Source organism: Phocoena sinus, chromosome 2, assembly GCF_008692025.1.
Source record: "Phocoena sinus isolate mPhoSin1 chromosome 2, mPhoSin1.pri, whole genome shotgun sequence".
NCBI classification, from domain to species: domain Eukaryota; kingdom Metazoa; phylum Chordata; class Mammalia; order Artiodactyla; family Phocoenidae; genus Phocoena; species Phocoena sinus.
In genome coordinates this window covers 176991003-177013972 of record NC_045764.1, presented here as the reverse complement: position 1 = coordinate 177013972, position 22970 = coordinate 176991003, and the positions used below count along the sequence as shown (strand labels likewise).

At 67.1% G+C, this 22970-nt stretch overlaps 1 protein-coding gene across 2 annotated transcripts in view; it reads right to left on the bottom strand.

Moving 5' to 3' along the window:
* Window positions 1-2609: 2609 nt before the first annotated feature.
* The window catches only part of KIF26A (kinesin family member 26A), a 38350-nt gene continuing 17989 nt past the window's right edge, over window positions 2610-22970 (bottom strand). The window contains exons 4-16 of one of the 2 annotated variants that reach the window (XM_032624881.1): window positions 20819-21009; window positions 14792-14981; window positions 10473-10685; window positions 9877-9970; window positions 9329-9591; window positions 9032-9215; window positions 8754-8916; window positions 8276-8438; window positions 4796-7670; window positions 3639-3844; window positions 3512-3532; window positions 2995-3145; window positions 2610-2799 (exon numbers count right to left, since the gene is read on the bottom strand). In XM_032624881.1, coding sequence (XP_032480772.1) covers window positions 2618-2799; window positions 2995-3145; window positions 3512-3532; window positions 3639-3844; window positions 4796-7670; window positions 8276-8438; window positions 8754-8916; window positions 9032-9215; window positions 9329-9591; window positions 9877-9970; window positions 10473-10685; window positions 14792-14981; window positions 20819-21009 — 4896 coding nt within the window. In that variant the 3' untranslated portion in view covers window positions 2610-2617. Of the gene's footprint in view, window positions 2800-2994; window positions 3146-3511; window positions 3533-3638; window positions 3845-4795; window positions 7671-8275; window positions 8439-8753; window positions 8917-9031; window positions 9216-9328; window positions 9592-9876; window positions 9971-10472; window positions 10686-11249; window positions 11378-14791; window positions 14982-20818; window positions 21010-22970 lie in introns of those variants that run through there. The other variant, XM_032624882.1, reaches the window with a different exon arrangement.

Below are 22970 nucleotides of genomic sequence, written 5' to 3'. Positions count from 1 at the left end.
GCACCATCCCATCCCCCACACAGCCCAGGTGAGATGCTGCAGGGCATGCTGGGAGCAGGAGCACAGCCCTCAGAATGGATCCCAGGCTCACAGGCCAGTCCTGGTCCCTGAGCATGGAGCCCCGACCCACCCAGACCCCAGCCACGCCCTGGTCCCTCAGGATGGAAGGGCCACCGGGCCAGCACCTCCACACAGGAAGGTCAGACCCTGGATCACCGGATCCACAGACCAGGGGGTCTTCTCAGCCCCTCCCTTCAGACAACAGGTCCTGAAAGGATATATCTCCCCATCCCACCCCAAGTCCCACCACACCTATCCCAACCCCCAGAACCCCCCAAATTCAGTGACAGAGAAGAAGGCTCGGGAGGCATCAGGCTGGCCTCAGAACAGAGAGGGAGAGCCTGCAGGGTGGGGTGGGGGGGTCCAGGGTCCCGGTGCCTCTCGGCTGACGTGCAACCCCGATCCCAGGGGCCCCAAATGCCATCGACAGCAGAGAGCAAGGAGGCAGTCCGGGGCGGGGGCTCGGCATGGGCGACCCTGGGGCTGGACCACGGGGGCCACACGGCCACACAAAGGACCGGGCCCGGGGAGGGTTCAGGGAAGCAGCTTGCAAACTGTCAAGTGCTCTGGGTCTTGGACCTGCTCTATCCCCGAGGGACACCCCTTGAGGCGAGGCCTCGTTCACTTGTTCGCTCGTTCATTCGTCCAGCATGTGCCGCCGGGGCCCCACTGGGGTTCAGCCCTGTGCCCGATGAGGGGGTGCGGCCATGACTCAGACCCCACCACGCCCCCGAGGGGCCCCATCGAGGCCGGGAGACGGGCTGAGACCAAACAGGGTGTGACGTGCCGGGTGGATGCAGCCCCGGGCAGCCAGGCCACCAAGCAGGGGCCCCGACACTCGCCTCCCAGAGGAGAAGTCCCAGGCGTACGTAGGGGTTTGCGAGAGGCCCGGCTGGCTGGGAGGGGCCTCGAGGTGCCCGCGTGGCTGCCTGCGGTGGGGACACCAAGATGGGGCGGGGGCGGCAGCCAGGGAGCAGCCAGGGCCATCGGGTAGGGCGGCCTGAGCACAGCAGAGAGGGGCAGAGTGGGGAGGGTGGCTGTGCTGGGTGGGGACCCCCTCCAGCTCAGGGGGTCCTGAACCTTGACGTCCCCGTGGAGTGTCTGCTCGTCTACCTCCTGGAAAAGCAGGTGGGGGTCTCCCGCGGGGTCACCATGGCCGCTGCCAGGATTTCCCCAGCTAACATAAGCTATGGGAAGGGGGCCAGGAGCCCACCAGAATATGCTGCTTCCCATCAGCCCAGCCCCTGCCCCTGGCTCCCTGCCTCAGGACCCCGAGAGCCAGGCAACTCGAGATGGAGTGGCTGGGGAGGGGGACAGAGAGGAGATGGGGGCTTGCATCCCAGCCTGCAGGAGGACCTCCTCCCGGCCAGTGCCTTCTCGCCTACAACGCTGGTCCCTGCATGGGGATGCTGTAGGGTCTGTGGGCAGAGGGAGGGTCCCCTGCAGCTCCCTCGCCCCAGGACCCTCAGAGGACCGCACGCCCAGCGAACTCAGGAGCCGCGTGAACAAGGGGTGTATCTTTTATTCACAAATAAAAGCTGTAGCAAGATATTATCTACACATTTGTACAAAGGTTTGGACAACGATCAGAAAACAGAACCCGTAGTGACGGGAATGTCCCCCTCGTCAGCAGGCTCACCCCTGGTCTACATTTGGCAAGAAGTGCCTCCGAGGACCCTCGCCCTGCTTGGGGACCCCCCAGAAAGAGTCCGGCCGGAGTGACACCTTCCATAGAAAACCATAAAAACATAGATCATTTGTCTTCAAATTCCAACTGCAAATACCTCATTTATAGGCAAAACGATATAAAAATACGAACCTAACAGAACCTTTACAAAACCCTCCCCCTCCCCCTCCCAGTTTTGTGTGTTGGTTTGTTTTTTGCTTGTGGTTTTGGTAAGAATTCCTGCCGTGGAAGAAGGCGCCAGGTGCCTTCAGCTCAACCCTTGGGCGCCGCCCTCCCGGTGACCTCAGAACAGAGCAGGTCCTGGGGAGAGGAGGGTCGGCCATCCCCGCCTGGAAGACCCCACCGGCTCAATCTGCGCAGAGAACACATGCAGGCCGAGGGTCTGGAGACCACCAAGGCGGGCTCTGCTGAGAGGAAACAGCTATGAAAGAAAAGCAACCCTGAATCCTAAACCAGAGCCCGCGAGCGCGGCGAGCCCGGGGCTGTCTTGCTACATGGAACTGCTTGGCTGTAAAGAAGGCGCGATCAGATCAAACAGTCGGGCCGGCGGCCCCAGCGCACCGTCTGCTGGTGTCTTGAGTCCTTAGCACCAAACGCGAAAAGGAGAGAAATCCAGTCCAAGGTTAAAGGCACTTGCGTTGCTGTCTGGGGGCGACAGTCTTCCCGTGTCCTGCTCACTCGCTCCTCCGTCCACGTGCTCGGCCGGCCCCTCCCCTGCCTCACGCTCCATCGCCTCCAAGACCCGCGGGTCCCCACTGGACCCTCCGCATCCTCGTCCCTCCAACCCCCGCCACATCCTCGCTCCATCCCACGTCCCGTCCTCGAGCCCCCGACACCCCCACCCCCTCCCCCGTGTCCCAGTGCCCAGCCTCAGACGTCCACCTCCTGCGGCCCCGGGGCAGCGGTGGCGGCGGCGACGCTGATGTCGAAGCAGGTGACCACCATGACGCGGGCCTTGCACAGGTTCACGCGCTGCTCCAGGGCGGCCGTGGCGCGCTCCAGGGCCGCCAGGTACTCGGCCGACTCGGGCTCCAGCTCCGGGTCCACCTCGACTAGGGATGGACGGCAGACCGCTGGTCAGGCCGGGGTCCCCGCGAGGCCCAGGAAATGCTTCTCTCCCTCCCAGCCTCTGGGTCCCCACCTGGGACAGGGTGAAGTGGCTGGACTGGGGGCGCAGGTGGGGCGCAGAGCCTGGGGTCCTGCACCTGCGCCTCCCGGGGTGTGGGGGGATGAGCGGGGAGACTCACACTGCTCCAGCCAGCGGCCGGGCTCCACCATCAGCCGGCCCTGGGTCTCAGCCAGCTCCTCGCGGAGCGCCTCACGCTTGGCCCACACCTCCTGCAGCCGCTGCTGCCTACGCTCGGCCAGCCGCAACTTCGCACTGACGCACGCCGGGCCCTGGGCGGCGGGGACGGCGGCGGGTGGGCTCGGGCACGGAGGACGGCCTGCTCCCAGGGGCTCCGTGAGCCTCGCTCCACCCCCCGGGCCCGAGCAGGCAAACAGCAGGGCCTCAAAGGCGGGCAGGGGGTAGGACCCGGGCCCCTCCTGCCCGAGGGAGCTCACGCCATGTGCTCCCAAAGCAGCCCGTGCCTGTCTGGAACCCGGGCCCGGGACGAGGGGCACGGCGGTGGGAAGCACGCCCACACCCTGGCGTAACTCCAGGGCACGAGAGCGGTGGCCTCAGGACCCCTCCAGCCCCCCACTCGGCCCACAAGGGCCATCGGGAGATGCCAGGGGTTCAGGGCTGAGCAGGGCCTTTCCTACCTTCTCTGCATTCTGGGAGGGCTGTGGACAAGAGGGCAAGATGAGGTCAGTGGGCTGCCCTGCCACACCCCAGGGGCCCACCCTGCCCTCCCAGGACCGCCTGCCCCCGGACTGCCCCAGCCCCGACCTCGGCCGGGTCCTCCCTCGCGGGCAGGCAGTGCCGCTGCAGGCGCTCCACGTCATCGATCTCGTACACCTTGATCTCAAAGGGCTCCTTCAGCGAGCCGGCCAGGGGCAGTGGCAGGTCCACCCACTGGCCGGGGAGGCTGGGCTTGCGGCCCAGGGCAGCAGCATCGGGCAGCGGGGCCGGGATCAGCCGTCGCCGCTGCAGACCTGCAACAGAGGGCCGGGCGCTGGGTGAGCAGAGGCCAGACCCCAGCCCTCAGCCCAGGACCAAGACGGGCGCCTGGCTGCGGCTCTGACAGGCAGAGCCCACAGGGGTCCTCCCAATCCTGAAGTGCTCAGCCCAGCGCCGGCCGGAAACCCGGCTACCCCGCCCGCCCGGTGGAACAGATGGGCTCCTGTCCCCCAGCCCCGCCCCCAGCCGGCCGGGGACGGCCACACCCTCCCTACTGGACAGCAGCCTCAGGGTCACACCCGCCAGCCCTGGAGGCAGCCCTCCGACAGCCTAAGGGGCCACGCTGCTTCCTAATCGCAGCCATCTGTACCGCACCGCCTCCAGACAGGCTCCCAAGCCAGGCCCGTGCTTGTGGCACCAGCCACATCTCCCAGCACACCCCTCCCTGCTCCCCATGCCGGCCTCCCGCTTTCCCAGCCCACCTGCAGCCAGGGCGTGCCTCCCCCGCCCTCCCGGAGGACAGCAGCCAGTGGCCAAATCCCCCCAGCCACACACAGCGTGAGAAACAGGTCCACACTACCCAGGTCCCCAGAGACAGAAGGTCCGGGGGCTGGAGGCAGGAACAGCACAGCAGGGGGCTCCCAGGCAGCTGGGCACCAGCCCCGGGGGGGAACACCAGGCTTGGAGCCCCAGACCTAAGTCCTCTCCCGGCTCCCCATGCCTCAGCAGGGTGCCCCGTGTGGGCCCACCCCTGCCAGCCCGCTCTGAGGGCATGGGGACCAGCCTCAGAGGCAGCGTAGGGACCAGAGAAGGGCACACGCTGGGTGCGTCTCCAGACAGTAGAGGCTGCACACACCTACAGCCTGAACAGCCCCAGGCTCGTCTGTGAAACCGTCGAGGGCCGCTTACACCGGGATCCACGAAGGTGGTGCCCAGCTGTCAAGTGCGGCCGGGCCCGGGCCCTGCAGGGGCTAGGCCGCACCCACCTGTGGCCCTCTTCTTGGGGGACTTGAGGCTGCGGGAGCGGGCACCCGGGGATGCGGCCCCACTGTCGCTCATGGAGTCGGGGGCCGAGGAGGCGCTGCCGGTGGCCTCGCTGTCACGCATCATGCTCTCGTAGCCGCTGCTGCCGCCGCTGTGGTAGAAAAGGGCCGTGCGGCCCATGGCGGGCGGCAGCTCCCCGCTCAGCACGCTGCTGTTGTCGCTGCCGTGGCCGCTGCTGTAGCGCTGCGGCCGCCGCGGGGCCGTCACCTTGCTGTATGGAGAGGGCAGCGCCGGGCCCGCGGGCGGCCGCTCTTCGGACACGTTCACGCCACTGTCGTTGCCGCTGTCCGAGTCGGCCGAGCCCCACAAGGGGCCACTCCGGCCGTGGCCTCCGCCGGCCGCCAGCTCGTTGACACGGCTGTGGGCGGCCCGGAGCGCCTGCTTGGTGCCCATGATGGTGCCTCGGCTGGCCTTGGCCCCAACGCAAGGCACCGCTCGCGGGGCGACCCTGGGGCCCGTCACTGGGCCCCCAGGGGTCCTGCCCGCCACAGGGGCCAGCGGCTTCACCGAAGCACCCAGAGCCCTGGACCCGCCTACCGCCGGGCTGCGGCCCTTGCCCCCGCTGGTGGGGGGCTTGGGGGCCCCCACGCCCTTGGCCGGGCTGCTCCTACAGGCAGGAGCGGGCCCAGGCGTGGGGCTGGCAGGCGGCACACCCAACCTGGGCACGGCCCGGGCCGGCCTCCCGGGGCCTTCCCTGGCCTTGCTGCTGCCGTGCGCCAGGCCCTCCTCGCACCGCTCCAGAGACCCGTGAGTGGCAGGACGGCACCCTGCCTCTGCCTTGCCAGCCCGGGCCTTCAGGCTGGACGTGGCCCTGGGGATGGAGTGGTCGGCCCGGCCCCCAGGCCTGGCCTCCCCCTCCCCTCGGAGGAAGGTGGCAGCCCCGGCCCAAGCCAGGCTCCCGGCCTGGGGAGGGGCCGGCGCCGGGCTGTTCTTGTGCTCCAGGCTGGACTTGCGCACCGGCGGGGCCGGGGGGGCCGCCCCCCCGCCAGGCCGCGGGCAGAGGTCCCCTTTGGAGGCCACACTCTTCTTGCTGCTGGAGGTGGCCTTTGAGCTGCCCAGGCAGGCCGCTGCCTCAGCCGAGGCGTCCCCGAAGGATGTGGAGGGCGTGGTCACACCCAGCGTGGTGGCTCCCCTCCGCAGCGGTGGGATCTGAGCCACGGCCTCTGGCCTGTGGGCTGCCCTGCCCACCTCACAGCCGTCCACCACCCTCTGGGAACAAGCCAGCATCGGGGCCAGGCCGGGGGCCCTGCTGGCAGAGGCCAGGGGCAGCAGGCCACGCTCGTCCGCCCGGAGAAGCCAAGGGTCCTCGAAGAGGCCTCCAGGGCCAGGCGGGCCCGGGGCCAGGCGGGGGCAGCCCACACGACCGGCCGCTGAGGTAGTCCTCGGTTTGCGGGGAAGGCTGGAGTGGATGGTTGGTGCTGGGGTGGCCCCCCGTGGAGACGCAGCGTGGGGCTCCCGGCCAGGTCGGCTGGCAGCTGCCGTGGCCTCCTCCGTGGGACAAGGACTGTGGGCGGGGCCGGGACTGTCCGATCTGTCCTGCTCTGAGAACTGAAAGCTGCTTCCCTCCAAGGAGCCATCCAGGATCGGGGCGCCCAGAGGGTCAGGCCCCGCCGGCGAGCCGGGGCCAAAGGGGTCTGGGCTGGCCTGCGAGGGAGGCCGCGGGGCGGGGCCGAGGCTGTCGGCCGCGCACACGCTGGCCTCGCTGAGCCACGAGCTGACGGAGGAGCCGCGGCTGCCGCCGGCCGCGGCCGCCCCATCCGGGGCCCCGCCGGGCGCCCGCGAGGTGTACGCGTCGAACTCGTCGTTGATGCTGCTGATGATGCTGACGGGCCTCGAGCCCGAGGCCAGGGCCTGCAGCGAGCAGTCGCTGCCGAGGCTGGCCAGGCTGGAGGGGCGCCCGGGGCCGGCCAGCGCCCCCAGGGACAGCTCCTCCACCAGCGTGAACACCAGCTCGTCCTCGCCGTTGAGCTCCACGGGCCGCTGCAAGGTCACCGTGGTGGTCAGCAGGCCCCGCTCCAGACCCTGGCCGCGTGCAGAGGGGCGGGGGCCGCCCTCCTGCCCGCTCGTGCCCACGGGGGGCGTCCGTACCACACCCACGCCGTCGGCTCCCCCGGGCTCCTCCGGGGCCCCGCCAGCTTCCAGCTGCCAAGGCAGTGGGGGGGCCGGGCTGGGCAGCGGCCTCCTGCCTCTGCCCCCCGTGGCCTTATCCGGCACAGGCAGCTCGGGCCTGGCACTGCCGTCCTCTCTCTGGTCACCACCAGCCTTGGAGGGCTCTGGGGCACCCCGGTGGGTATCTGGGCCGGGGCTGCCGCGAGGCGTGCTGGCGGCCAGCGGGGAGCCCACGGCCTTCCTGGGGGCCACGGCCTCGGACAGCGAGGGCTTCCTGCCCCCGCGCGCCGGGCCAGCCTGGGCTCCGCTGGTGCCACCCAGGCCTCCTGGGGGGCCCTCGCTGCCGTGGATGCACTCCAGCCGCTCCTGCAGCTCCGCGAAGGTGCTGCAGCGGAAGTGGTCAGCGTCACGCGGGCCCCGGGAGGGGTGGCGGCGGCTCAGTGCGGGGATGATGGGCACAAAGTCGGGGGGGCCCTCGCTGTCCGTGAGCTCGCGGTCCGACAGCGCCGCCCCCCCCGGCCCCACGTAGATGACGGTGTCGCAGGACTGCTCGCTGCTGGATGAGTAGTCGGGGTCACCGGGCGAGCTGGGGGCCAGGCGGTCGGGGTCTGGGGCTGCAGAGCGCGGGTGGAAGGGTCGCAGGTGCGGGGGGCGGCGGGCACGGCCTTCCTCGCAGGAGCTGTCCCCACCCGAGGAGCTGGACGCGTACTGGGGACAGAGCAGGCCCACCTGAGCGGCCTCTCCACCTGCCCCCCCTTCCCCCGCACCCCAGCCGCACACACCACGCTCCAGTGAAGGAAGTGACAGCGCAGCCACCAACCGTGTCCCATCAAAAAGGTCTCAGGCCGCGAACATAACCGGACCTCCTCAGCAACTTCCAAGGAAGCGCTAAGCCGAGTCACAGGGAGGTGAGAACACGTGCCCTCAGCACATGGCGCTTAAGTGCAAACCCAGGATTCAGACCCAGGGCACCCCAGGGCGCCCCTAACTCCACCCTCTGGCCCGACGGAGGGCTGCCTGGGGCATGCCCTGCTGGACCAGGCCTGGGAGGGGTACAGGCCACGGGCATCCCACCAGGCTGCCCTGAGCACACACCTACCCCTGGGCCAGGCAGATAGAGGCCAGACAACCACAGCCCCCAGTGCGAGCAGGTCCGGTTCTGCTTGGGGCGACCTCGAGCCTGGGCCCCGCCGCGTCTGGGCAAGGCCATGTGGGCACAGCCCCGTGACCCCAGGACGCGGGGCCCCAGCACCCCCACCATGCAGGCAGGGGCCCTCGGGGAGAGGGAGGGGCAGGTGGGAGGCGGAGCCAACCTTGACCTTCTTCCTACGCAGGCGGTGGAGGTGGGCGGCCAGCTGCACCGTACTGAGCGTCTCGGCGTGGCGGGCGGGCGCATCAGAGATGTGCGCGATCATGGTGGTGCGGCAGTTGGCGGTGGCCAGGGTCTCCCGCAGCAGCGTGGTGAGCCTGTGCTCCCTGGGGGCCGGGCAGGGGCGGGGGTCAGGGGCTGAGGGCCCAGGAGGGATGCCGGGTGGGAGGCTGGGCGCGTGGGCTGCCGCAGGGCCTCTCGCTGGACCAGGGTCAGGCCTGGAGCCTCGGGGTCAGGGCTGACCCCCACCTCTGTTCCCCACGCCCTGGGCGCCAGGACCCCCCCCCCCCCGCCCCCAGCCCTCGGGCAGCAAGGCCCGTCAGGTGATGGAGGAGCAAAGAACCGAGGGGCTCAGGGACCACAGACACGCTGGACATGCCTGACGTGGTCCCCAGGGCCCCAGCCAGGAGCCCACCACTCACCTGTAGGGCACGTGCTTGGCTCCGCTGACCAGGGCCAAGATGACGCTGCCCAATGCCGACAAGGACAGATATGGCGGGCCCCCGGGGGCCTCCCCACCCCTGCCAGGTGCCCCCTCACAGCTGCCGAAGTCAATGAGGTGCAGGCGGCTGTGGCCTCCAGACACTGAAACCACAGGGCAGGATGGTGAAGGCTTGGCCGCAGGGCACCACACCCGGGAGTGTCCCGCCGAGAGGGAGGGCGGCCGGACCCACACCACGCAGGCGCCACGGCCACCTACTTCCGCCCCTGCCGCACTTCTCCACACGGTACTGGTACACGTGCAGCGTGAAGAGCATGTGCGAGCTGCCCAGGGCGTCCTCGCCACCGCCGGCCTGGCGGGCGCTGCGCGCAGCCAGTGCCGCGTCCAGGTAGAAGGCCGCCTTCTCAGCCGTGGGCGCCCGCAGCTCGCTCTGGTTCTGGAGCTGCAGACAGACGGACAGCGGGGATGGCGCCTGAGTGGCTCGGGGCCGAGCCGCCACCCCCACGCAGCCCCCAAGCCCGCGGCCCTGCTCCCCGCACAGCGGCCTCGGCGTACCTGCGCCCCGCAGACGGGGTCCTCCCGCAGGTACACCCCCGGGGACTGGGTGTCCTGCAGGCTGCTGGAGGCCACCTCGGCCAGCAGGTCCCGCAGGCTCTGGTCCCGGCCGCATACCTCCACGGCCGAGACGCGGACGGAGAAGCGGGCGCCCACCCTCTCCTTGCGCTCGTCAATGAGCCTGAAGAGCCAGGAGATGGCGCAGGGCACGATGCCCAGGCTCTGGGGCGAGATGTCCTTCCCGATCATGGTGTAGGACTTGCCTGGGGGCCAGCGTGACGAGCCCTCAGAGCCCAGCCAGACCCGGCAGCTGCTTCCCTGGCCCTGCCCGGGGCCCTCAGGGCCAACCTGGGGCCGCTGAGACCCTGGGGGCCTCTTCTGACCCACTCCGTGGCTCTACGCTCTAGGCCTACAGGGTTTCAGCTTCCTCTCCACAAGCCCCCCGCCCCAGGTGCCCACCTGCTGCCCATATGGGATATGCCCACCCCCAACCCCACCCAGAAACGGCGCCCAGCGACTGCAGAGAGGGGATGGTAAGGGGCATTTACCAAGGCTCACGTGGCCAAAGGAGAAAATGCAGCCATCGGCCCCACTGACCACCGACTGAAGCACGTCGGCCACTGTCCCCGAGCAGACCTCGGCCTGGGGGAAAGGCACAGAGTCAGGCAGCCACCGGGCTCCCGCCACTTCTGTCTCATCACGTACAGTGAGTCCACGAGGTGGCCGGGAGGGCGCCCAAGACCAAGGACACAAAAATCTCCACGTGGACACATGACACACACGGAGCGGACATGGACACACACGCACTCACAGCATGAACCAGCCAGACACAGCTGACAGGCACACGCAGTGTGCGCGCACACACAGAAGTCACAGTGCCCTCGCGGCCACGCCGGGCACACACGGGACGCGTGGAGGAGCATCTCTGGGAAACAAAGCACCACTCGGAAAGCTTCCATGGGGCGTGGGCTCTGAAAACCTTGGCCTGAGAACCAGGCCAGGAGCTGGGTGGAGACACCACGAGGGCTGGGGAGGCCAGCGAGGAAGGGGAAACACAGCCGGCCTCCCCACCCCCCACCCCCCCAGCCCCGGCTCTGCACGAGAAGGCCCCGCCCCCACCCGAGGCCGCCGCGGTCACCCTCACCTGCTCCGAGTCCTGGGGGAAGACGGCATCGAAGGCAAACATCTTGGGAATGGCAGCCGCGGTGGCGTGTCGGGGACCCGTGCAGCCTGGGGGCCCCGTGGCCGGGTCATAGAGGGTCACCTGCTTCTTCCTCGGGTCCACCTTCAGGAAGGACGTGGACTCGGCCAAGCGCTGGGCCCCCTGAGCAGGCCAGATCCGCAACATGACCTTCACCTGGGGAGGTGGGCAGGGCGGGCATCTGAGCAGCCGCTAAGTACACGGCAGGAGGGGCTTCACGCGAGCGAGGACAGTGGGCCAGGCCCCGGCGTGGGGTCCCCGTCGCAGGAACGCGGCGCCGGCACCCCAGCTGCAGGCCAGAGCGCCTCCCACGTGAGGTCAGCCATGCAGGGAGAAAACGAGGGCCAGCGAGAGGAGAGGCTGGCCGGGAACAGAGCGCGTCAGCGCAGTGCGGGGGGCACAGGGCAGAGGGAGGGCAGGGCAGAGGGAGCACACTCCAGCTGCCCCAGTGAGCAGAGAGTCAGAGGACGAGGACGGGACCCAGAGCGCACCCCACCTCGATCTGGGGCTCCTCAGCACCCTCTCGCTGACTCTGAGGCAGAGCCAGCACCAAGGGAGCCGAACCCAAAGACAGGCCTCTGAGAGCAGGGTCACCCCACACAGGCACGCCCCAGGCCCGCCAGCTCCCCGCTGGACCAGCCGCCATGGCGACCCACCCCCCAAGCCCGCACAGGCTTCAGAAGGGGGAGGGAACACACTCAGAGAGGTCGACTGTCTCACCCGTGTCACACAGCCTGCCAGTGGGTCTCCTGAAATCCCAAACCCCAAATCTGAGGGCGGAGAGAGAGGGGCAAGCAGATCGGGGCAGCAAGACCCGGCCCAACCAGACAGGAAGGCACAGGCCCCCGCCCCGCCCACAGGGTCCCCTCAGAGCCCCACGCACGCTCCTCCGAAGGTGTGTCCTCCACCCCTGATGCGGAGGACAGGGGCCGCTCACGGCCGGGGCCTCCCCACACCCCCAGCTCCCAACACCCGTGCGCCGCGGCCAGGCAGGCCGCTGAGGGGAGGGACAAGTGTCCCACACCCCGGCCCCCCACGTGTCTGTCCAGCCTCACCTCCTCCAGGGAGCCCTTCCTCCCAGCTCCCAGCCCCAAGCCAGAGGCCTTCGGAGCCCTGGGCACATCCTCCCGTGTCTGCACCTCAGGCGGCGGGCGGGCAGGAGTGTGTGGAGTGAAGGACGGACAAAGACGCGGAGGGGGACGGGCCTGACGCCTGCGGTGCCCTCGGGGAGAAACGGGATCTGGTGCTTCTGACCCCAGAGCCGCTCGGAACCCCAAGGACACCTGGGGAGACTCAAACCCCTCGGACACCTGTGGCAGGACTCCGGGTCAGCAGGACGCCAGAGGCAATCCCACTGGCACAGAACCCGGAAGGAAGAGGGCGGGATGATCCCAGAGGAGACGGGAATCCTGAATCCCCAGGCCAGGGGAGATGGTGGAGAGACGAAGCCTGGTGGGGACAGAGCAGAGCTGGACAAGGCTCGGCTCAGCTCAGGGCCCAACAGGCCACCAGGCAGCCTCTGCCACTGTGAGTCCCCCGGACACAAAAGCAGATGCAAGGTTTACCCGTGCTCCCTGCGCACGTTCATGCCAGCTCCTGGGGCTGGACTACCAGCCCCAAGGCCCTCAAGGGAACAGAAAGCTCGGAGGGGAGGGAAGCCAGGAACCAAGATGCAGGAGACCAGAACAAGCGACACTGCAAACACCCCCAAACCCGCGTGGAGAACAAACACCCTGGGCCGCGCATCTCGTGTGTGGCCAAGGGGGGCCGAGGGCTGACAGGGCAAGCCACCCTGGGGGGGGCCCCTCCCAGGAGAAGGCACCAGACTCCGGTTTCCGCTGGAGGACACCACCCTCCGCTCTCCGGTGAAATCTCCGATTTCTCCAGTACAGTGTAAATCAAATTACCAGCCTCATCTCAGAGCCAATATTTTTCACGGGTTTAATTGTAACTGACAGATACATAACTCCGGCGAAATTGGTTTACCGTGGGTAGTTCGCACGAGGCACCATCTCCGTCCCTTCGGCATGTGGCAAATTGACATGCAAACTCGCGCCGCGTAAGGAGAGGGGGTCCTCCGGGGAGACGCGGAAAGACATACTTTTCTATTGAGCTCCTCCGAACCTGGGCTCCATTAGCCGAGAATCGATTCTCTTATTCCCCGACGACATGAACAAAACTATTTCATTTCCAAACGCCACTGCCAAGCAGATGAAAATGTGCATTTCCCAGTAATTTTGGGCAATTTTTTTTCAGCGTGAACTCCTGGCCGCTTCAGGAGCCAAATGGGTTCTGCGGATTGGAGAGCGTTCCCGGCGGGGAGGGGACATCGCGTGCGCCAGCCCCACGCCACGCGCCACCGTCCCAGCTAAATGCCTGGGTCACTGTCTGCGAGACTCCTTTCATTACCACAGGGAAATGACAGGGTCTTTGCGCCACACAAGCACGTCTCCCCCGTAAATGTTCAGATATTGCAAAGCCCCGCTGAATAGCTGCCAGGTAGGGAAAAAACACATTTTGCATAAAAAGGGGCTTGAGACGGCCCAGGCAGTCCTGGGGGGAGGGGTGCCTTCTTTAATACTGCAAGATGATGAATTACCTTAAGTGGTACATTAATGTCAGGAATCGAGTGTAATCTAACTTTCTTTCCTCCGACAATGTTAAATGCCTTTCAGGAGGCATTGCTAACTATGTGCTCCTCGTGCAAATAACATCCAGGGAGCTGGGGAGGGGGCTCTGGGGGGCACGGTGAGAGGACCAGGACGGGCGGCCACGGGCTCCCTGCCGCAGGGGACCAGGGCACAGCGGCGGTCTGCCGGAGAGAGGGGAGGAGCCCCCGCCCTGGAATACTTGGGAGGGGGGCCTGGCCCCAGGGAGACGGGGAGGCCTGCTGGAGCCCCAAGTAACACGGCGGCGGTAAGAAAGCAGGGTCCGCACCACGAGCCTCCCCAACCCTCCAGCCACCCAGCCCCCACCCCAGACGGGCCGAGTGACCAGGCCCAGAGCTGCTTAGAGCCCCTTCCCCACGGCCAGCTCGCGGTGTCCTCCCTCTGGCCCCGGCACTCCCACCGCCCAAGCAGGGCCCAGATTCCCCACTTCAGCAAGCTCCCGGGGGACACATCTACCTCCGTCTCAGGGCGTGGTGGTGATGGGGTGAGGGAAGGCTTCCTGGACGTCCGGACACGGGGACTGACCTCCGGGAGGCCGAGCACAGAGGCTACAGCAGGAGGGCCAGGGGGAGGGTGGGGTGGGGGCCTGGGGAGCAGCTCGGGCCCGGGCAGGGTGACCCCTGCAGATGCATCAGAACCCTCTGCAGACCCGTCATTAGGAGCAGAAGCCCCCCGGGGCGTGTCCTAGGCGGCAGGACAGACTGAGTCCAGGGGTGCGTGGAACCCCGCCCCCCAGCTCTGCAGGGGTTGGGCCTCTGGGCACTGGAAACGCCGGACCCAGTGCCCGGTGGGAAGCCGCCACTCTCGGGGAGGGGCAGAGCGGGCAGAAGGCCAGGGAAACGCGATGGGGTGCACGCTCAGGGTTGGGGTCCTGTCCTCACACCAGAGCCGTGTGGCCCTGGTGACAGGCCCAACCCCGCTGTGTCTCCAGAGGCACAGAATCCCCCCACTAATGCACGCACACAGAGCCGCACAGGCAGGCCCCAACCCAGACTTGGGGGGCAGTCACAGGCAACCCAGATGGGACCAGGACAGAAACCGGTCTCAGCCAAAGGCCACAGGAGCCAGGAGGCAGCCAGCCTGTGACTGGGCGAGGCCTTCTCCACTCTGGGCCTGCGTCCCCACCTGAAACCGGTAGCGTCCTGACTCAACTGCTCCCCCACTTCTCAGGTCAGGCTGCGGCTGGGCTTTGCCAGGACTCTGGATAGCTAGGGGATCCCACCCTGCCCCCCGGACCCCCTGAGGGCAGCACACCAACAAAGACGAGGCAAGGGGGCTCTTGGGGCCAGACCCCACCCCTGAGTCCCGGGAAGCCCTGGCCGTCCCGCCCCACACTGAGACCAGCCCGTGCCCCTGGGACCCTCCCACCCACTCCCTGTAGGCCCACCACAGTCTGCCAGGCTCCCTGCCACCACCTGGAGCCGTCAAGGTGGGCCTGGGCCTCCGTCGCCCCATCTGTACACTCACCAGCCTGGTCCAGCCCAGGAGAAGGAAGCATCCCCTCCATCTCCCGCACCCCATCCCGCAGCTGCCCAGACACCCCAGGCTCGTGCCACCCCCCCAGGGTCACCCCCAAGTCAGGGCAGGGCCTACCTTTCCGACACTGCTGGGGTTGTCCTTGGCCTTGGAGGCGGCCCTGAGCAGGCAAGGAGGCACAGGGGGCGGCCACAGCTGCAGGACCCCACTGAAGTCCGTGGGGTAGGTGGAGGCTCCTCGGGTGGCGGGGGCCGGCGGCGGGTGGGGCTTCTTGCGCTTGGAGGCCAGGCTGAGCTTCTGGGCAGCCCTGGGGAGGGGAGGGGTGGAGAGAGCAGGGGCGGGAGGCGTGGGGAGGGGAGGGGAAGGGAGGAGAGGCGGGTGCGGGTCCTCAGAGCTGTCCTGCCACCCGCCCCGCCCTAAATGCGGCTACACGGCCACACGTCATTCCCCCCCAGCCAAGCAGGGGCCCCCGGGGCTGGGGCCACCATGTCCAGCCCCTGGCAGCTCTGCCAGTACAGGCCAGGCGACAGGGGCCCCAGGCAGACACGGGACCCCGGCCCCTCTCCACACCCCGCACTGAGGGCATCCCCTTCCCCCGACCCTCTGCCTCCCCAAGTCCCCAGCTCAGCAGCTGGACGGGACGGCACACGCTGGGCTCAGCCACTCACAGGCTGTATGACCCACACGTGGTGACTTAGCCTCTCTGTGCCTCGATTTCCCCATCTCTAACATGGGATGACATGACCACCAGAGGCCCTCGTGTATAGCCCTGAGGAGCGAATGCATTCAAGGCACCCAGCACAGGTGACACAGATGGGCCTGGGTCCAGGTGGCCCTGGTTCCAGATGGCCCAGGCCTCCGTCAGCCCCCCCACCCCGCCCGCCTTCCCGGCGAAAGGGGCTGGAGGTCAGAGTAGGGCCAACTCAGGGCTGGAAGAAGCTGCCCACCAGGCCTGCAGGCAGCCCCGCGCCGCCCCGCCCAGCTGCCCCTCTCCCGGTCCTGCTGCGCCCGCCCTCCTTCTCCCAAAGCCCCCAGGCCCCTGAGTCTCACCTGTGCCCCTCAAAGGGGCCCGACAGGAGGGCCTGCACCCTCTGGGCACACGGCCCCCAGCCCGCCTCCCACTCGGCGTTTTGCTTAACTCCTCTCATCTTTCACAGGAGCTGTCTTTTAAGAGACCCCAGGGACGGCTTTCCTCCTAGCGAGGTGTCATCAAGGAAAATAAAAGTAATCTACGGTGCGGGGCGGACGCTTCCTAACTCAGTGGGGCGGCTGGTGCACGCCTGGCAGGGGCAGGGGCCTGTGAGCGGAACCCACGAGCTGCCCGGACAACTCGGGCCGGGGCCCTCAGCCAGAGACGCGGCCCCGATTCCTGCCTGAGCCCATGTGCCCTAAACCCAAAACCGCCCGAACAGAAGTCCCCAAGACGTGGGGGAAGAGCAGCACAGGGACTGCCCGGCACCAGCCTGTCCTGGGAGGCACCGGCTGGGCCCTCAAGGAGACTTGACAGGTTAGCAGACCGCCACGGCCGAGGAGTGCCCCCGCTCCCGTCACAGCTGGCTCCCTGCTCCTCCCTAGGTCGGGCAGGGCCACCCAGGGTCCCCGAGGCTGGGGTGGGGCCACCCTGAACCCCCCAAGGCTCAAGGGGACGTGAAGGCCAGGAGGATGGGTAAGGCGCTGGGGGACAGGACATCGGGCTGCAGAGGCCACACCAGAAGGCAGTGCTTTGCCTGCTGCTCAAGGCCACAGACGGCTCTGCACCCTCTGTGACCCTCTCAGGAACCAGGGTGTCCGGCACAGACCTCAGCCCCCTCCGTCACCCTCAGGTCCCAGCAGCAGAGCACAGGGAGGTGTCCTTCCCCGCTGGACACGCCCAGGTCTCGCCTGGACAGAGGCTGCGCCCGGAGCCATCTGAAGTCCCGCCAGCCCCACGAGGCTGGAACGGTACTGGCTGGCCGTCTCTGCCCCATGGTCTGACCTAACTCGGGGCACCCCCTCCTCCCTCCCTGGCCCTGGGTCAGCCCCCGCGGGGCTGGGAGCTGAGAAGCTGTGCCCAGCCTGCCCAGCCCTCCAGGTCTCTGTTCTTACAGGCTTGCCTCACTGGGCATGACTCAGAGGCCTCGGGACAGCACTGTCTCCTGTGATGAAATCCAGCTCCCTTCAAAACCGGGACAAGCCCGTCAGCCACTGAGCAACGGCACCTCAGCTCACACGGTCTGGGGGTGGTCTCGGGAGGGTCCCAGCCTTCTGGGTGCACAGACCTGGTTTCCAGGCAGTGAGGGTGGGGGAGGAAGTGATGCCAGGCTTCACAGAGGCTAAGAGAACACACAGGCACCACACTCAGGACCCCGAACACCCACTGCATTGTTGGGGAGCAGGGTTGGGGTGTGGGGTGCTCAAGGCAGAACCTGCAGGGGGCGGGTGGGCACGTCTGAGTGGTCTGGCTCTAGAGAGGAGACTTGGAAAAGCAGGAACTTCACCTGCACTCACAGGTCTCCTCGTCCTCAGAGGACACCTCCCCCGGGAAGCCTGCCCTGATGCCCCCACACTGGGCTTCCCCAAACCCTGTGCCTGCTGATACCACGGGAACCATTCCACGCCCTGAGCCACAGGTTCACACGGCTGTGTCCCATCAGGTGGGGGCTCTGGAGGGCAGGGGTTTGCCAAGCCCAGGCCTAGAACACAGGGAAGCTCAGGATGAGGCCCTCAGGGAGGGAAGAAGGGAGGGAGTGAACTAATGAATGAGGGAGGGACCGAGCTCCTCCAACCTCCCTCTGAGCCCCCAGCCCTCTCACCTAATCCCAGAGGCCTTTCCCCAAGCTCACTGGCCCGGGTCATTAATTCACATAAGCAGAAAAGAAAATATTTGCCTTTTTACAAAGAAAAATTGCCTCTTCCAAACAAGAAGGTAATTTCACAGGCAGTTGGCCTTGATGGTGAGGTCCTTAATCACCCTGAGGAAACACACGGGCCTGTTCGGATGTGTGTGGGGGTCAGTTACGGCCAACCCAGGGCTTCCTGCCTGGGCCGCCTGGAGGCCGGCGGACCAAGCCACATGCCACATGCTATGCCCCACGCCTGCATCCCCCCTCTCAGAGCTGCCTGCTAAGGGGGCCTACGCCTCCAAGGCCAAGGCCCAAGGTCCTAGCAGCCCTGACCTGGACCGCTGCTCCCTGCCACGGCCTGCTTGCGTTTTCCACGTCACCTGGGAACGTCACGCTGAGGCTATGAAGCTGCCTCACACACCCTGCCGGTGAGGGACACCTCTCCGCGGGGCCCTCCTGCCCGTGCACCTCTGGGCAGCAGCCGCTCTGGTTCTGGGCCTCTGCCAGGTGCCACACCTGACGTTCCGTGGCCTGGGCACCCGGGCTGACATGGGGAAGGGGGCTCCACTGAGGCTGCAGTGGGGCGGCGGGGGTGCCTACGAGTGCAGGGGGCTCCTGTCGCCCTAGGAACCCACCACTCCCCCTGCCCTGCACCTGCCCAGAAGACCCCCAGCAGTTCTTCCCACGCCATCTAGATTCAGGGGTCCAGGAGGTGAGCCCCGGAAAGGCCCAGGAGCACAGGTAGGAGAGAGCGCTGATGGATGCATCTCGGGGGAGGAGAGGCTGCAGAGACAGGAAGGATGGGGACATCGCACAGCGTCCCGAGGACTCGGGAAGGGGGAGTCAAGGTCACCAGAGCCTCCGGAGAAAACGTAATTACTGGCGGCCCGGCCTTTTCAGGACTCTGGTGGGGGCTGGCATGCTGAGCTCTCAGTCACAGCTGTGGCTGCAATGCCCGAGTGACCCACCCAGCCCAGCTGAGGCGTGCAGGGCGCCGGGCCTCACCCCTGTGCCCTACGCCCTGTAACAAGACCCTGGGCACCAAGCCACCCACAGAATCACCCCCACCTTGGCTTGCCCACAGCAGGCGAGGGGCTCGGAGGTGGTCGGGAAGGCCCGCGGCTAGCATGCCCGCAGGGAGTGCTCAGGGCCAGTGGAGAACCCAGATCCTGACCCCACCCTATCCCATGTCCACTTGGCAAACACCGGACTCCTACGCAACCCTCAAAGCCTGTGTCCTGCGGCTCGGCTCCTTCAAAGGCTCCATGCTGCTGTCAAAGGCTGACAGACCCCACCCCGACTACCAGAAACTTCCGAGGGGCAGGACATAGGCTGGGTGTCAGCTTTGCCCCCCAGATGCCCAGTGAGGGATGCAGGTGGAAGCACGGAACATGCGCTCAGCTCGTACCCGAGGCCCCCCGGGGTCCAGCAGCTCCTGGTCTTTGGGGACTCTGGACAAGCCCCTTTCCCCTCTGAGCCACAGCCCCACAAAGCAAAGAAGGGCACATACAGCTGAGAGCACCCCACCTCACCCCAACAGTGAAGGGTGCCACAGTCCCAAAGAGCAGAGGGTCTCGGGCCCAAATCAGGCACGAGCTGGAGACGGTGTTCCCATCAGGAACACCCACCCCACAACGTGGCCCGTGACCCTCCGGAAGCCGTGGTACCTGGGGGCATCCAACAGGCTGGAAGTAATGGCAGCCGGCAGTGTCCCCCCCCACCACCACCACCCCCCCCCGCCCGCCCCATGCCTTGTAAACCAGCCCCCAGCCCCCAGCCTGAGCGCTTGTTTCTATGGTAACTTCCCAAGGTCAGTGGAGGCAGCCTAGCTCGGCTGGAGACAAAAGGCGCACCCCTCCTGCGGGCCCTGGGCTGCTAATGAGCCAGTGTGGCCCCCAGACCCCGGAGCTGGTCTTCGTCCTCAGAGGGTCTCAGGCTTGAAATCCCCCAGCAAGCACGGCCTGATGGAGCGTGGCCGCTGCCCAAAGCCCAGGGGCAGAGACTACCCGGGCCAGGACACCTCCCGAGGCCCGCTTTGCCCCTCTCGTCCCCTCCACAGGGCTCCCGGGCCCTCCAGGCAGGCTCCACCTGCCCCGTAGCCAGAGTCCCAGCCAGGCTCTCTGCACCTAACTGGGGCAGTGAGCCCGCACAGGGCCACGATGCTGTGCTCACCAGCCCAGCGCCCCCCAACACCCCACCGTGTGCCCGCCACTGGGCCAAGCTGACGCGGCGCAGGCTCCTGGGATCAGGGGACCAGATTAGCGCCCGCAGGGGCTGCTAATGGGACAGTGACCCGTGCCGGGCCAGCCATCACCGCTCATTACCACCGGCACATCCTGCATTCCCCACACCGCAGGGGGAAGCTCGGAACACAAGGGCATCGCCGGGGGGCGTGCAGGTGGGAGAAGGGACCCCCTGCTCCCACACACCACTCCCCCGCACCCCGCACCTTGCTGACACAGCGCCCCAGCCTACCAGGCCTCGTCTACGCCAACCGACGGCCCAGGACCTGGTGTCTGCGGGGCCACGCAAGGCATCCCAGGGACGCGGACGGAGCAAACACCAGGTCCCGGTCGGCCCCGCGCACTGGAGCTCGGGCCTGGGATGGGGACCCTCTTGGTTCCTGCTGACGGTGGAGCCAGATCTGACAGCAGAGCCGTGAGGGGATGTGCCAGCAGCCCCCCAGGAGGGGGAGCCCGGTAGGTGGGGTGTGGGTACAGCCGGCCCCCAGGACAGCCTCCCAGCTCACCCCAACCTCCTCGGTCACCCAGGGATGCTCCCCCGGGCCCGTTCCACCCCTGTGCTCCCCGACTGCAGGGACAGCTGCCCTGAGACCTGCCTTATCTGCCTCCTGTCCACAGCCACCCTCCCCCTCCCGCCGGCCCTGGTTCAGGGCTGCCCGAGGACATCCACCACCCGCGGCTGAGCGTCCTCCCGCTGGGCCAGCGTCCTCTCAGGGCCTCACAGACATCAGCTCGCTGAACCTCTGAGGAAACTGAGGCACAGAGAGGTTACGTGACTTGCCCAGGTTTGCACAGCTCGGAGCGGCAGAGTTCGAACCCTGTCCTTGGCTGCACCCCACCCCCAGGGCGAGAGGCCTCCACTCACACTGCCGTCGATGTGGCTCCCTGAGAGGCCGGACGGACGGAAGGACGGCTGCGAGCTCCCCTTCTGCTCGACTGCCGGCAGCGCAAGGCCACAGATCTCTCCGGGAAGGCCCGCAGGCTGCCAGGCCAGGGGCTGAGGTCCCCAGGCCCCCTCACACTGTCAGCGCCCAAGCTGCCCCCAAGCCAGGCCCCGGCCCTGCCCCAGGAGGACGTACCTGAGGAAGAAGGAGGCTGCGGCTGATGGGCCCGTGGAGGCTCCCGCTGGGATGCCTGGGGCTGGGGTGACCAGGGCCGTGGTGCAGGCCCCGCCGCGGCTCCACGTCTTCGACGCACCATCAGGGCCCACGGACAGGGGGCCGTCCCGGACCGTGTCTGCCACCGCCACCGCGGCCACCGCTGCTTCAGCCTGGAGGGAAGCAGGGAGCCCGCATGAGGGACAGGCACCCGTCCCTCACCGGGGAGCCGGGGAAGCAGGCCTGTGCACCCCAGAGCCCAGCAAGCTCCCTGGGCCCTGCACGCACGGGACCAGCCGGCTCAGGGAGTGGCTGGAGCAGAGGTGGGCACAGACGCCCCCCCAGGGACTGGACTTTCCAGCCCCTCCCCCTTCCAGTTCCAGAAACAGAGTGACCACAGTGGTCAGGACCGATGGGCAGGGACCACCCCCTCACCCCTGGGCCATCTGTCTGGGAGCACCCAGAGGCACGACTGAGAAGAAAGCACAATAAACGTTTGTCATGAGCGCTAATTGCCCCGCGTATGATAATACATTGTCTTCCCATCACCTGGAATACTACTCTGGCATTTCCAACTCATTAGCTAAAATAAATTCCGGAAAGGGAGACAGCCTCGTAAGGAAGCACAAAGATAATTAAAGGCGCCCCAGGACGGCGCTGGCAGACTTGAGATCCAGCCACTGTATATTACATTTATGCACACGTGTCGGGCCCTGGACCCCCAGGCCAGACCTGGCTCTGGAGGGGGATGGACGTCGGCCACCCCAGCCCCATCCCCTTCCCCAAGGCTCCCCAGGCACCACAGCCCGGTCCCTGGGGCTTCTGGCTTCACTTGGCCCTGAGCCCTGTCCAGGGAGTCCTCTGTACCTGGATGAAAGGACAGGGGCCTGTCTGGTGACCCTGCCTGTGAGGAACCCAGGGGGCAGCCACACTCTAGAGGGCCTAGCGTCCTCGGGGTCTCCCAAGTGACACGGCCACAAGCCATGTCAGGTGGCACTTCAGCAGAATAAGCCATCATGGGCCCCAGGAGGAATGTTCTGGCAGGAGGTCCCACCACCTCACAGCAGCATCCCTCCTCACCATGGCAGAGGGCCTCACCCCACCCAGCCCGTGGTCAGCACCAGCTCCCAAAACCCCCCTAGGGACACAGCAAAAACATGTCTGCAAAGGAAGTTCAAAGGGAGCCCCAAACCTTAAGCTGGATGGATGCCAAGCACCCCCACCTGGCCCCCCTGCAGCACCCCCGAGGCTGCAAGGACAGGTCAGTGGGAGAGAAGGGCCAACCTGGAATAGTCCAGGCCCTCGCCAGGCACTGTGCTAGCGCACCACACCCTGCCACCGGCCTCACATCTGCCTATAGGGCAGGAACTCCTATGCATCCCTCAGAACCCAGTCCAGCCAGCCCTCTCCTTCTCCAGGCCACTCCCTGTGCCTTCCCTGGCCTCCACCAGCCCTCAGACCTCCCCCAGCTTCCCCCAGTCTACGTAGTGCTGCCAAGTCACAGAGAAACAAGGCCAGGCTCAACTACCCAGCACCATATTCTCCGATCCCCCAAGCTTGCATGAGCACCTCGTGCATGCCAGGAATCAGGAGGCCCCGGAGGGAGCCTCTACACTTGCCCGGTCTCCTCCACATCCATGGCACCTTGCCTGGCACATAGCAGGTGTTCGATAAATCTGTCCTCCAGGAGCACAAGGCGTGGCAGGGACACGCGGAGCTCACGGCCAGGAGGTGGGCCCTGTGCCCCAGGGCAAGGGGGGTACTGCAGGAGCAGAGGGGCACCCGCTCACAGGGAACATTCCACAAGGCGGGGCGTCAGCCAGGCCTGGGCCTGGGTAACGGGAACCAGACGCTGCTTCTCCTCCAGGCAGCTGTGGAGCTCAAGGCAAATGTGAGAGACGTGGGGCAGCCAAGGTCCCCGACAGCCTAGACGCTGCCCACTTCCCCTGCGGCCTTACACGCACGTGACGTGCGATGCTCCCTCACCTCAAACGTCAGTCCCCTTTCTGTCACTTAACATACGTGCTCCCCGTGAGAGATCTAAACTCCTCTGTCGAGCAGAGCGGTGGAGGACAGGACTGACGTTAAAAGCGGCGTCACCCGCAGGGCCTGGCCTGGGTCTGGCTGAGCAACC